General features: G+C 43.1%; 1 protein-coding gene across 4 annotated transcripts; it reads right to left on the bottom strand.

Annotated features, from left to right (window-relative positions):
* Position 1: 1 nt before the first annotated feature.
* On the bottom strand, positions 2-13,136 carry g6fl (g6f-like). 4 transcript variants are annotated; one of them, XM_053431907.1, is made up of 11 exons: positions 12,887-13,136; positions 10,098-10,430; positions 9,714-9,980; positions 9,361-9,396; positions 8,678-9,010; positions 5,872-6,126; positions 2,546-2,668; positions 2,237-2,310; positions 1,685-1,714; positions 1,279-1,325; positions 2-965 (listed from the first exon to the last, which is right to left on the bottom strand). In XM_053431907.1, the coding sequence occupies exons 1-11, from the start codon at positions 12,954-12,956 to the stop codon at positions 944-946; spliced, it is 1,590 nt and encodes a 529-aa protein (XP_053287882.1). In that variant the 5' UTR covers positions 12,957-13,136; the 3' UTR covers positions 2-943. The 4 variants fall into 4 exon arrangements, with proteins under 4 accessions (XP_053287882.1, XP_053287883.1, XP_053287884.1 ...); XM_053431908.1 differs by having other exon boundaries at positions 1,685-1,711; XM_053431909.1 differs by having other exon boundaries at positions 5,872-6,075; positions 12,887-13,135.
* Positions 13,137-14,674: the final 1,538 nt, after the last annotated feature.

The raw sequence follows: 14,674 nt of genomic DNA, 5'->3' as shown, positions 1-14,674 counted from the left end.
CTCAGCAGAATTGGTACTTTATTGGAGACAAGAAGCGGTGATACAACAGAATTTATACAAACATGGATATATGTAAAAAGCATTGGTGGAAATAACATATATATACTGGACTTAAATACAATACAGGATAATTCTACATTCATTAAAAAATTCTTGATTATCTTTTCCTGCCCTCTCCTTTTGTGTATTCAAAAATACATGAATTATTATATTTTGGTATGGTCTTAATACTACTGCTACTACTACTACTAGAAGTAATAATAATAATAATAATAATAATCACGATATTCATAGTCATCATAATAATCAGTATCACTATCAAGATAATATTATTGTTGTTGTTCTTGATACATTTTGTCAATTTTTGTAATGCTTTATTTCACACATTTCAAGGTTCACAGCTAATAACATTTTATGCGTTTTTATCCGGCCATGTCAAATAAAATAAAAATAACACGTATTATTGAAACATTCAACCTATTGTGTACTCTTACTTTAGGATTGTGAATTAAAGACAATTAAGTATATTTCATAGTCTGGTATTACTACTTACTACTACTAAAGTAAAATCTCTGAATACTTCCCCAACAACTTTAAACTCTAGAAATAACAATACAATAACATAATATTATCAAAATAAGAGTCAAGGAACCAAGTGAATAAGACAATATCATACATAACACAAACACATTGTGGACAAATTTTACAGCCTTATGAGAAAATCCCTCTTCTCAATACGTCAGAATAAACAAATCTGTATTAAAGGAAAAAGCACTGCGGCAACAATTGAGTTGCATTTCCCTGAAGCACTGGAGTTTTTTTTGTTATTATAAATCCCAACTCAGACATTGAGTTGTTTCTTTTGTTTATAAAGCGCTTCCGTGGCTGATGGGAGCAGAGCAGATGTGACAGCTGGATGAGGAAGAGATGTGGGTATAGGTGATCAGCTCTGACATTGCTCATATCTGAAAACAGAGCACAAAGACAAACTAGTGCACAAGAAAAATTTCCAATCCTCCAGTCTGTTTCATTTTTCCTTAAACGACAAACACACAAACAGCCCACGCAGCCACCGCACATGGGCGATGGAGCGAATGCCTGTCAGCACGTGGCTTGATATTATGCCCCAGTGTCAGGGTGATGTTCAGGCCGGTGTGATCGGTGAGCGTGAGGAGAATGTGCAGGGGCAATTGAGTGACAGTGCAAACCAAACACACACACACACACACGGTTCAGCATGCAAAAGCACACAGGTGATGCAAAGCTTTTCATGCTTACCGCTCCAGTTCCTTATAGACGTCATCCTCTCCTCTAGGCTTCAAATCCTGGCAGGAAGATGATAAAAAGGGGGGAGAGACATGGAGTGGGACAGTGAGGAGGAGGATAAAGAGACAGATGCATGGCACTGAGGCCAGATTTACGTCCCTCTATTGTGCAATGGGATTGATTTGTTAATACCACTAATGTAAGGGTGACTGTTGGTAGGCGACTGGGAGAGGGGTGACGGATTGGAGGAGCAGTCTGAGAGTGTGAAGTAAGACTGATCTGCTGACAGCTTCAGGAGAGCGGGAACGAGGGTCTATGCATTGTTAGAGTCTCTATGCCTCGGAGTATTGTATGTACCACTCCTGTGTGTGTGTGTGTGTGTGTGTGTGTGTGTGTGTGTGTGTGTACGATAACTCACCATGTAGACCGAGTCCAGGGCAGGACCCTGCTGGGAAGGGAGGAGAGAGCAAAGACGAGGTTTAATGAGCAGCAAATGACAGAGAAGGAGTGATAGTGTGAATCAGAGGGGAGAAGATTCAAGATTCAAGATTCAAGATTCAAGGTTTTTATTATCCAATGCACAACAATAACATTAAGCAGTCGCTGGCAGTGAAATGCTTGAGTGACAGGCTCTCTTCTAGCAATGCTCAAGTAATTACAACCTATAAAATAAAATAGAAATAGTATAAAATAGAATAAAATAGAATAAATGAGAATATCAACATTTAAAATAGAAATAAAGTATATATATCTAAATATATATATAAACAGCTGAAGAGAAAATAAAACAACAATAATGCATTTATGTGAAATATGCAAATATGTCACGGTGCTGGTCTGGTGGAATTATTGCAGAAGACAAAGGAGGAGGAACGCAAACATCGAATAGTTTATAATAGTGACGAGGCAGAACAGGTGAGGGAAACGAGAGGAAGCAAGGGAGGGGAAATTCACTATTCATATGATATACCTGTCTGACATCATCAGGATTCTCATAGATGTTTTCTGCTTCACCCGACTGGACCGAGAGCGAATACTCGATATCTATCACAGAGCACAGAGAGAGACAGTCACCGGTAAAGTCTGACACACACAATCAGCTGCACGGGGAGGGAGGAGGGAGGAGGGAGGTGGAGGCCGCTTCATTACAGAGACCTCAGAGGATGTCACGGCCCGCATCACTCAGAGGCAGCCGGTAGGGCCCCGATGATGGACAGAACATGGAAAGCTGTCAAAAAATAAAAGAAAAGAAAGAAAGAGAAAACGCCGGAAGACTCACCACGATGAGAAATTTGTTTCTGTCTCCATAGCAACACACCAACAGCCGCAGCAACCAGGGGCACCAGGAGTAATAAAGCGGCGAGGGAAGGGAGCATGGAGGGGGCGGTGACACCGACAGGCTCTGGAAAAAAGGACAAGAAAGCGTGAATGTTTCCAGTGCTAATGAGAACTCACAGAGCTACGCAACATGGACAATGTGCACATAGGTTCTTGCCCCTTATTCTCCAGTTTGCTCGTTTTGTCCATGTCAAGAGGGGGGGCCACCCTTTTCTATTATGAGATGTTAAGTCACAGTTAAGATTTCCTCGACACATTACAAACATTTGCATCACGCTGCGTGTCAGTCACGGGCGGGAGGAGGGCGAGGGGAATCCAGGCTCCGGCAGACACAGTGAGGAGTCTCTCTGCAACAGCTCAGTAGACGTCAAACTGACAGAGCCTCAGTCTGGACACTGTAAACTCCAGTGTACATTTCAGACGTGCACAGAAAGGGGAGAGAGATGCAGCAGAATCTAAGAGACCAGATTCTGTCAGGGTTATTACACAGAGCCTCAGTAAATGTCAGAGTCATACAGGGTAGTTTGATCTCAGTCTTTGCATATTCACATATCCAGTACATGATTGTATTGTACATAAAGTCCTGAGAGATCCTTGCACACACCCAAACAACAGCAGTCTTTAAACCAAACTATGTGCACGCCCCTCTGGACAACAAGTGGATAGGAAACGAAGGCTCGAGCGAGACGAACACGGTGCATAAGCAAACCATTAGCTCACTGAAGTGCGAGTCAAATTTTGTGGGAAGAGCACACGCTCCTGATCAGACTTGTCAGGCTTGTTTGCATAACGAGGATGACATCAGTCTTGTAAAACACAGCCACAGGGCGACGGGAGAGTCGGGAGAGTCGGGAGAGTCGGGAGGGAGGGAGGGAGGGAGGCGCTGGTTTCCACAGAGACTGCTGTGATGTGGTGTACCTGAGCGAGTGCTGCATCGCTGCCTGCTCACGGAGCACCCAGTTATCAGATGTGTGGCACGGATTTGAATTACAAAGGAGAAGGCAAACAAAAGAAGAAAGACCAAAACAGACTTTCTTACGCAGCTCTTTTCATTTCTAAACAATTCAGTGTCCCCGTGTGGAATTTGATGGGCAGACACCTTGTTAAAGTCCCGACACACACACACACACACATCTCATAAACTTTTCCACAAATATTGTTCGTTAAAGGATTTGCCCCTGGGCTTCACCTTAGCCGTGGTGTTACAGCTTTTAGCCAGCTTCAAAATAATCAATCATTATGTGCCGTGTGAGGTAATTGATTGGCGAGTGTGGGTAGAGGTTGCTAATGGAATATAGCAGTGAGTGTTGACCCCGAGACTGACCCGCACTGTTCTCCATGCCAACTTTAACGCATGAATTATGTTAATCGAGTGCAGTGGAGTGAGGCATAAATTCGCCCAGTTTCTCACCACCACGTCTCATCTCTCTCTCGCTCCATCATCTCTCCCCTTTCCATCTCTCTTTTGCCATTTCTTCTTCTCCACCTCATCTCTGTCATCTTAAATGAGGTAGGGTGTTGATTTGTATCGGTGCGATCGCCGGGGAGTGTGGCTGATAAGTGGCAGACCAAAGAAGTGCTAGAATGCTTTGCAAACAATGGGCCGACTCGGGGGGTAGAAAATGATTGCAGTACATCACTGACATTTGAAGTATTCTTGTGCCGCAGAACACAACCATCGCTTCAATTTTGTATTCTCTGAACTGTGCCATCAATGAAAGAAATGTAATTATGCAGTGTTGATTTAACTGCTGGTGCTTCTTTTGAGATTTGTCTTACAGCACGGTATATATATTCTAAAACTAGACTGACTCCCAGTAGAGCACAATCCTTATGAAACCACAATTAAATTCACTAGATCCGGATTATTATTTGGATCTGCACCAAATATCAGTCCCCTGGAACATGTCTGTATTTTTCATCAAGATCCGAGAATCATTTTGTGAGAAATCAATGAAAATGTTGAAAAGAGCCCAATCTCACAATGTTAAAGAAAGACTTTCTCTGCATGGCCTGCTTGTATAAAGTCCATAGAAAACCAGGAGAAGTCAGTGGGAGAACGCAGCAGGGGATCCCCCGCTGGATTCACCGCAAGGGGGGGGGCAATGTGAAAGACAATATTGAAGAAAACGAAAAGTTGTTTGTTGTTGCTTTTGTGTGATCTTGCTTTTAAACTAACCAACAAACAAACAATAAACATACAGGGATGAAAACATAACCTCTTCAGTGGAGGGAACTATCACGTGTTGCATCAGTGACATATTTCCAGTGAACCAAGTCGTTTCAGTTTTCTCTTGAAGCTTTACGTGTTCAAGATCCCACAGTCTCTGGATGCAGCCGTGTCACCCAGATCAACTATTTATAAACCTTTAAAAGACAAACTTTTCATCATCAACCTAGAAGTTCTATGCACTGCAAAATGTAGGTCACCCCACACTTAAATCTATTGTTTCGTCTAAATTCCTCACGACCCATCGGACACGTGCAACACCTGTCACTCAGGATAGATTCATCTTTTTTCTCTAATCCGACCTTTCCAATCAGAGAAAACTCTTTCTGCCTCTTCCCCTCTCATTGTCTTTATCGCCCTCTTTCTCTCTCTCCTCCACGCCCATCCCTCTCCTGGCCGTTGCATCCGCGAGCATCATGATGAGCTCCGAGCCCCTCAGCTCAAGTGATGCATTAGGGTATGGGGAGTGAACTCATCTCTGCTAAGGGATCCATTCAGCTGTCACATCCTCCTGTGCTCCCCCACAGCCCCTGATACAATAAGCCTGAATAATTTAGTTTTTGTGCGGGGAGATGTCCTGAGGTCCTGTCTTCTCATATGTGCATAACAGCAGGGCGAGTGTGATGAGAAAAACGATAGCACTTATATTTTATATTTTATAGACGAGGGAGCTAAGTGGTGGATTAAAGCTGTGGGGGAGTTTTATAAAAACTTGCATATAGATATGGACTGAGTTATTCTGCAGATATTATCTTCTGGAGGACTTGACATGTGAGCCCTTTAATTACAATAAGAAAGAATAACATTTGGTATCTGTCAGGAGCTTTCGCCTCGTTGAACCTCTGGGAATTGACCTGCGGTTGCTTGAATGCACCGTAGAACGCTTCGCGGAGCACATATCCGACAATCATCCACATTTATGGTTCATTATCTTCATTGAGTTGACAGGAAGTCTGCCAGGACTCCTGTGCGGTCAACACGTTATCCTGTTGATGAAGAAAATCATAAAAAATGACATTTTTTGACGTCCCTCTCACCTTCAGGGGGCAGCGTGACAGCTTGCGTGGCCAAGATGGTCTGCCCATTATTCAGCGTCAGGGTGCAGGTGTAGGTTCCTGCTGTGTCGGGGGTGATCGGTAAGGGCACAGTGGTGGTGATTTGGCCCAGGCTGCTGGTTGACATTTGCAGCCGGCGGTTGGGGTTCTGGTGTTTCCATTGGACGGTCTGGACCTGGGAGCGCTCTGAGTACAGGCAGATCAACTCCAGCTTTGAGGATGAACGTTTGGTTTTAACTGTGACGGTCAGAGGGGGGGGGGGGGGGGGGATAGTGAGAGATACTGATGAACAATACGAAGAGAAACCGACGGAAGGACGTGTGAGTGAAGAAGACTGGAGAGGAGGAGAGAGAGATGAATGGGTCAGGATGAGAGAGGGAGTGAAAGGGTAGTGTGTGAATACAGAAAAGGCCAAGGACAGATAGAGAGTAATGCATTACCCGTGGGGTAAAGGGGGAAGTGATATGAAAAACAAAGAACATTTCAGGGAGGGGGTCAAAATAATATATATTCATTAAAAGTGATTTGCAGCTAATGCATTGGTTGACTGTGACTGATGCTTAGTGTCTCATCAAACTGCAATGAGAATCCATCTGGGTGTAATCAAGCTCCACAGACTCACAGGCACACATAAAAACACAATCATTTCAACCTTGATTAGTGTGATCAGTGTGGGCCACCCACAGCCTTGGTGGGAGGGTAGCAGGTATAATCATACATAATGATACTTATAATGAGGTGGGGTAAAAATATATGCGTCACATGATTGGAGCGTGGGTGGATGTTCGTGTGTGTGTGTGTGCGTGTGTGTTTGAGGGATGCAGATGTGTGAAGCAGGGTGACAGTGACAGTGATGGATCGGCTGGTCATGTCTGGGCAGCTGTGATGGATGCCACTGGGACTGTGATTAGTAAAGCCTTCCAAGGCCGCCATGACAGGGCAATGTGTGAGTGTGTGTGTGTGTGTGTGTGAGAGTCTGTGAGTGTGTGTGTGTGTGTGTGTGTGTGTGTGTGTGTCTGTGTGTGTTTGTGTGTGTGTGTGTGTGTGTGTGTGCGTGCGTAGGTGCAAATGCGATTGGTGAAACCTCCCCAAGGCTGACTCATAAAAATCAACAGGTGCTTTTTTCAATTTATGAATTGAGCAAATGTTACATTTCAGGAGCAATATTGTAAATGTGTTCATTTCATAATGTGACATTTTATCAATGGCTGTGGGAAATTCTTGTTTTGTTTAGCGTGAAGAAATCAGAGCAAATGATCTGTGAGAATAATCCACCGGCAGCTGGCGTGAAATCAGTGTCTTGCTCAAGAACACGTGAGCAGTGCAAATAAATGACCAAATGCCTCCAAACGTGGGTCCTCCGCTTATTTTACGCTGTCAGCTTAAAGCAACTGTGGGACATTTTAGAAACATGTTCTTTTTCATTGTCTTGTGTTAAGCGAGAAGGGTGATCATATACGACCTGACACATTATTTCCTTTCTTAATTATAATCATCAAGTGGGCGGCTGTGGCTCAGGAGTAGGAGAGGGTCATCCCCGAATCAGAAGATTGGTGGCTCCAAGTGTCTGCATTTCAAAGTGTCCTTGGGCGAAATACTGAACACTAGATTGTGTGTATTGTATGCATTGTGCGCTATTGAAAAATCTATGAATGTGTGCATGAATCAGAGAATTCAACTTGTACTGTAAAGAGCTTTGAGAGGTCAATAAGACTGGATGGGCTCTATTCATGCGTCCTAAGCAAAAAGCTATATGCCGCAAGCATGTGTTGGCAAGCAGACATCAAACAAGAGCATCATCAAACACCGACTGTTGCTCAACCAAAGCTCTTCATGCACTTTCATCCCCCTAAACCACAAGATCTGCACAGATTAAAGAGAACTTTACAGGTGCTGAAGCTATGTGTATTTTGGAAAGCCAGGTTAGCTTTTTGCAAATCTTTATCGTCACGTCTTGGCTGTTGCTCCATTCATAAAGCGCAGACACGAGTGCTGTCAGTGTGCTTCGTTCAACAGTGTCTGCAGATATATGTCAAAAAATAAAACGCTGTCAGAGTCAGGACGTGTTCTTAAATTGCTAAATTTAACACCAGCAAAATATTATAAATGATAAAAAGGTCACAGTAGTTTTAATGCTTCTATAAAACTGTACAATTTAAGAAATCTGTATAATACCTGATTATTTTGCACAAGCCTCTCAGTCAGTGTGCTCTGCAGTGTGTGCAGATTCTGTTCTTACGTAATCCCAGTTATGAAAATATTGGTGAGTGTCAGAATCTTTGAAAAACTTGTTAAGAAGAAATTCTTAAAAAATGTATTCTTAAAAACAATAGGTGGTTGAGGCCATGTCTCCTCGTAACGGCAGAATTAAAAAATATTTAAGTAGTACTTCAAATATTCTACACACAAATGACAAATTATGGTTACAAATTGGATAAGTGGGTTCAGAAACCTAACAAGTACCAAACCCTGTGAAAACTCTGTGAATAAGTGGAATATTTAAAGTTCAAAACACCAAATAGGATCATCTTCTTTTCATTAGAAGAGTGTTCCATACAGCAAAGTTTGCAGAGAAGTAGAGTCTGTGCCTAAAATAATATGGGGCTCCTAATGACTAATGCCATCCATCTGTTTATTTCCCCCTTTCTCCTCAGGTATATTACATAACACCCCCCACATCTTATATAACAAAAGCACAAGATTATGATGAAACTAATACCGCTTAATGAATCCACCCTGCTCCATTCCACCTCCTACTCATTTTCTGCCCACTCCTCCTGATGTTTACCTTTCATTACGGTGACCGTGGTGCTTTGGATGGAGATCTTGTCATTGAGGTGAACCTCACAGATGTAGAGGCCGCCATCATTGAGCTCGGGCGTGAGTCGTAAGGCGAAGCTCCCAGCCTCTGCGTTATAGGGTGGGCCGGCCAACTCGACTCTCGGGCTAGGCTGGGGCGACGTAGTGGTGCCCCTCCAGCGATCATACAGCATCACAGCCTTCATTCCGCTATTCCTCCTGTCTGTGGGTTTCCACTGCAGCTTGACCAAGTCCCCCTTACCACCGGGACATTTCAGGATCATGGGCGTCTGAACCAGTGTGACAGTGAAGAGTTGTTCGGCTGTAGGAACGGAGGGAAGAGGGAGGACAAAGGAGAATGGTAGAACAATCAGGACAGAACCATATCGAGGAGGACGCAGATATGAAGATACAAGGGGGGGGGAAACTCATAAAAACAGGGAATTCATAAATACAAAGAGGGGTGATGAAAAGTGAGGCGAAGACAGCGTAAACAGAATAGAGAGTATGGAAAATGAGATGGGGGTGGTGGTGGGGGGTTCCAACAACAATAGGGATTATGTTCTTATACGCTGAGAGTTACTTTGTCACTTGGTCTTCCATTCGGCTCGGCCTGATTACCAAGCTGCTGACACAAGACTTTGAGACTGCTTGTGGTACAAAGTCACTCACCATGTACGATATCAGTGAACGAGGCCTCTTTGTCAGCTGCGGAGACAAGGGAAGGGAAATGTGAGAAAAAAAAACAGCCCCCGAAAAAAGCAAATAATGAATAATACATAAATGTAGCAACTCTAATATTCACGGAAGGATGAGATGGGTTTGAGAGCAGATCTAACTTTTGAATCTCGAAACTGGCCTACAGAAGTAAATACTTTGAAGAAGAGTAGCTACAGAATGCTTAAATAAATAATGCAGCTGCACTTTTCTGGCAATGATGCCCACTCACACCATCGACAAAAGCAACAACATGTGTTTTCTGTTCCTCGGGGCTTCTTCATTTCTCTTCTTCAAGTGCATCTCACCAGTAATGGTCACGTTCACACTGAAGGGGAAAATTGGGCTGCTGCTCTTTCCCCAAGGGTGAACCGTGCAGACGTAGACACCGTTGTCCGTGTACTGGACCAGTGGCAGTTTGGCCTCGGTTTCCTTGTTTGTTGTTTTCTCGCTCTTTATGGTAATGCCATCCGGGGATGTCCAGGTTATTTTGTCGACGGCCATTTCTGGAGTGACCCTGGCATTCATTCGCAGGGTGCTGTGCACAGGAATGATCGGAGAGGGGAGGACGGTGACTGGAGAGGAGGGCGGACACAGGAAATAAGAGGTGGAGGAAATTGAGAAGAATTAAATCTTTTATTACCACTAAAACAGTGAAATGCTCACATCATTTTTTGATATATTTTTTTTACCTGTAAGGATAGCTAAAAGGATAATCCTCTCCTTCAGTTTCTTTTCTTGCTGCCTTATCATGCATGAGTAGAGGCCTCTGTCCTCCATTGTGGGGAAGAAAGACAGTGAGAAAACCCCAGTGTCTTGAAAGTTGGGGTCAGTCCATCGCATTGATGGCTTCGAGGCACTTCCAGAGAACTTCTTCCCCTCGCTAGCTGTTCGAACCAGTTTCCATTCATCCGCACCGAGTGACTTTACCATCCAGTTCAAGGTGAAGGGACTTCTCAACGTTGGATAAGTGCAGACCAACGTGGTGGATGAACCTTCTCTGGCCACCACGACATCGTCCCAGTCTGACAGAGAGTAAACACAATCATTCACTCTGTAATAACAGTGCAGATTTAGGTTTCTTTCATCCTTTTTCTGAGGCTAAAGGTCGTCTATAGGTTCATGTTTTCAAATCGGTCTTAAAATAATAATCAGAGATGTGTATTAAAGGAGTTTTTGGTCATTATAATTGTTGTTGTAAATAAGGAAAACTATCACTCCATTTTTGCAACGCCATGCCATACCCTGTGGACAGCGCTTGAGTGGAGCCAATTTCCTCCTACAAAAAGGACATTGACCCAAAGCACACCTCCAAATTATGCAAGAACTATTTAGGGGGGAAGCAGGCAGCTGGAATGCTGTCTTTAATGGAGTGGCCAGCACAGTCAACAGATCTCAATGCCATTGAGCTGTTGTGGGAGCAGCTTGACCGTATGGTAGGCAAGAAGTGCCCATCAAGCCAATCCAACTTCTGGGCGGGGCTTCAGGAAGAGTGGGGGGAAGTTTCTACAGATTACTTCAACAAATGAACAGCTAGAATGCCAAAGGTCTGCAATGCTGTAATTGCTGCAAGTGAAGCATTCTTTGATGAAAGCAAAGTTTGAAGAACACAATTAATATTTCAAATAAAAATCATTATTTCTAACCTTGTCAATGTCTTGACTATATTTTCTCACTAAACTCATTTGATTAATAAAAGTGTGAATTTTCATGGAAAACCCAAAATTGTCTGGGTGACCCCAAACTTTTGAATGGTAGTGTAAATATAATACATAAGATAATATCTACCTTTATTTCTTTCTGATTATAGGTAATATATTTATTGTTTAATCCAGTACAGACAGCATACCAGCTATTACATTTAAAAAAAAGATTATCCCTAGAATGTTGACTTTGTGTTTCAATTAAATTTAAAATGGATTATATTAAAGTTCATATTACAATTATTTAGGTCTTGGGCGACACGTCAGCGCAGATTAGCAGTTAAGACTGGGCTATTTTTTGTCATATTTGTTTGTATTTAAGAAAAGATGATAAAATAAATATAAATGGCAGAAGTTTCTATTGGAAAAATGTATTGATATATTATTCGGTAAAACAATTGGTGCAGCCTTACAGTGAAGACTTTTACACATACAGAAGATACACCCTAACCCACCTATTGAAAAGAAAACAACACTGAACCTTGTTGCTAACTGCAGGAACATTAAAGTCATTTTATTGCAAGAAGTGAAACGCATTGAATGGTTTTTTAATTCAGTAAAACCTTGAACAGCAAAGAATTTTTCCACACTGTGATGGACGGCTATGTGAAGAGAAAGAATTCAAAAACATTGGGTCCTCTGAGGTGTACACAAAGTGTCCAAGGCAACAAACTCTCTTTTGTGAGTTTTGTGAGCGACACGTCATAAAAAACTAATCTGAAGCAGTGGAATAAATCCGCCTTCCTTCACAACTGGTTTAACCCTCTCCTTACAAGCTGCAGAATTATTTGAGAAAACACTCAAGAATATGGAACCATGCACTTCATGGTCAATAGTAAACAATGGCCATATTTGACCCATTATTCACTTTCTTATGCAGGTACAGGCCTGTAGAAAAGTACTCCCTGTTTCATTGAAGAAGCCATAGAGCTGCTGTTCAACAAAAATGTAAAAGCTTCGAGAATTAAAAATGATCAAAGTCTTAAGATTAGTCTGACATAATTTGAAGTGGATCGGATTAACTCCCTCTGGAGGATTTTGTCAAACTAAAGAGCATTGGGAAAGCAAATAAACTGCCCAAATCTGGACAATGAATTAAAAATGGCGGATGCCTGTTGGGTTTAGGGTGTGGCTTTAAGAGGTTGGCTTTTTTTTTACGTGTTGGCTGAATCGATGTCCTTCCCTCTAAAACAAGCATTGAAAGACAGGGGAAATAAAAAACCTGACATTCTGGTGCTGAAGCCCTAACGACGTGAGACTAAATCCAAAGTCCTTTACGGTTCTATATATATGTAGAAATGTCCTCTAGAGTTCAGCTGAGGCTCATTTGGGGCTTAAACATTCAGAGTGAGTTTAATCAAATCGATAACTTTCTTTCTTTTTAGTACCAAATTCCTTCTTTCTATTTCCCTGCACAGCATGTCCTCGCTGAGTTGCACCAGATGGAAAGTAACAAGAAAAGGAAAAGTTTCTTGTAAAAAACTGCTTTTACTTTGAAAGATAGATTTACCAAATACTGAAAACTAAAACATCATATGCTTTAGATGCAATAATGCTATTGCAGCCAGAGAAGAGCAAAACTCCAAAGAAAACACAAGTCGTCTTTGAACTGCTCCTGAATTTGATGTAACTCTCTGCATGTCTTATCATTTAATTTAAAGAAACAGCTCTATTCATGTTCGCTAATCGAAAAGTGATGTAATAGTTGAGAATCGTAGGCCCCCCTGTCCAAGCAAGAGCAGAGACAATTTCAAAAAAATGGAAAAAGCGTTTCATACCTGTTGAACTTCGAGAGGAATGCACCGCAAACGAAGACACAAGAATAAAGGTGAGAAAACCAGACTCCATCACACATTTAAATCAAGGAAGCGAAACACTTTCTCTGCACCAGCTGTCTCTCCGACACTGTGACCTTTCTAAGTACGCGGCAGAACACAAAGTATTGTTCGCTCTCCTGCGGTATTACTGGTGTCCCTGACTGACATGTTAACAAGTTGGCTGCAGATCCTTCAGCCCAACAGGATGTGGCAAAACCAACACTGGGATAATCAGCAGGAAAGGACTGTCTGTTTTGCTGTCATCTGTGTGTGTGTGTGTACGAGGCTGATAAATTACAAACACTCTGCAGCTGAAATTGTGGGCAATTGGTCACAGAACACCTGACCCTAACATTCATTCTGATGAAAGCATAGAGCATGTATTCATGTCTGTATCACATTGTGCGTGTGAAATGGAGAAAATTATGTGAATAGCAGAAAGCCGGGGGACTGAGGGAGATGAAAAGGCGAGAAATACAGATTTTGGGTAAGTGTGGGTGCACAGTAACCCCTGGGCTACTTGTCTTTACATCCCATAAATGTCTTTAATTAAGCTAAAGGTATTATCAGCTCCTCTGAGCACTATTACAGATTTTTCCATAATTACCATTGGGTGAATGGGGGCGGTGAAGAGAGATAGGGAAAGAGAGAGAGGGGGGAGAGGAGATGGAGAAAAAGCAGCTATGTATTGTGGGTGTGTAATGACAGGGAAGGAGAAGAAAAACTGAGAGCAGTGTGAAGGGAGAGATGTGGAGGGAGAGGTGCTCCAACAGGAGGAGGAGACCCGTGGAGAGGAGAAGTACCAGAGTGTTGCAGGGGAGCAGAGACAGTGTGACTTCAAAGAGGCCTGTGGCTGGTGACACAGAGCGTGCCACTGATCCCCTGGCCCCTCCTCTACGGGTAAATAATCACCATAAGCCTTGGCTCTGTCTAATGAATCCACTGCCAATGAGCTAATATCTGTTAACTATGTGCTTCATTATCACGGCCACAGACCCCCCCCGAGAGCCCGAGGATGGAGGACGGGATGAATAGCAGCAAGGAGTGAAGGACGAGTGGACAAAGCAAATCGAATGACACGGGGAAGAGGCAGAGAGGGAGGGAGGGAGAGAGGGAGGAAAGTGAGGTGTAGATGAAGGGAAGGTGTAAGCGGTGTGAGACGGCGAGGGAGAAAAGAGGCGAGTCACTGTGCGAGTAAAGTGGGTGGTAGCTGTAAAGTAGTAGCTGTGAAGGTCGATTCGGTACGGGTATGAAAAATGGATGAGTGTGTGAAGGAATGAAATCCTCTATTTGGTGGCCACATTCTTTTAAGCTCCTCACTCTGCCATGAATACGTGGATTTAGCCGTGTGTATACGGGTGGTCCCTGCACACATGTTGGAGCTCAGGCACTCAGCTACAGGGCCACAAGATGGCTGCAAATCAGAAAATGGCAATGCAGAGATGGAAATGAAAACCTGCCGCTGCTGTGTTTGCACGGCAGATGCATATATGTGGATTTACAATGAACAAGGGGAAGGGAAGGGGAATGAAAATAAAACCCTCTTGGAGGACCTGCGTTTTCCTCTTGTCTCTGTCTGACCCCTGGTCATCATTTGTGTCTTGCAGGATTTACACCCCAGAATCAGAGTGTGGAAATAAGTGGGTGACGCTGGAGGAGAATGTTGAAATGGAACAGAGAGGGAAGAAGCGAAGCGGCACGGTTGAAACTGTGGGACTCGCTGAGATGTAATTACACTGGCTGTAAAAC

Source organism: Pleuronectes platessa, chromosome 10 (genome assembly GCF_947347685.1).
Source record: "Pleuronectes platessa chromosome 10, fPlePla1.1, whole genome shotgun sequence".
Taxonomy (NCBI): domain Eukaryota; kingdom Metazoa; phylum Chordata; class Actinopteri; order Pleuronectiformes; family Pleuronectidae; genus Pleuronectes; species Pleuronectes platessa.
Note: the sequence above shows the minus strand (reverse complement) of the source record. Positions and strands in the feature narration are given on the sequence as shown.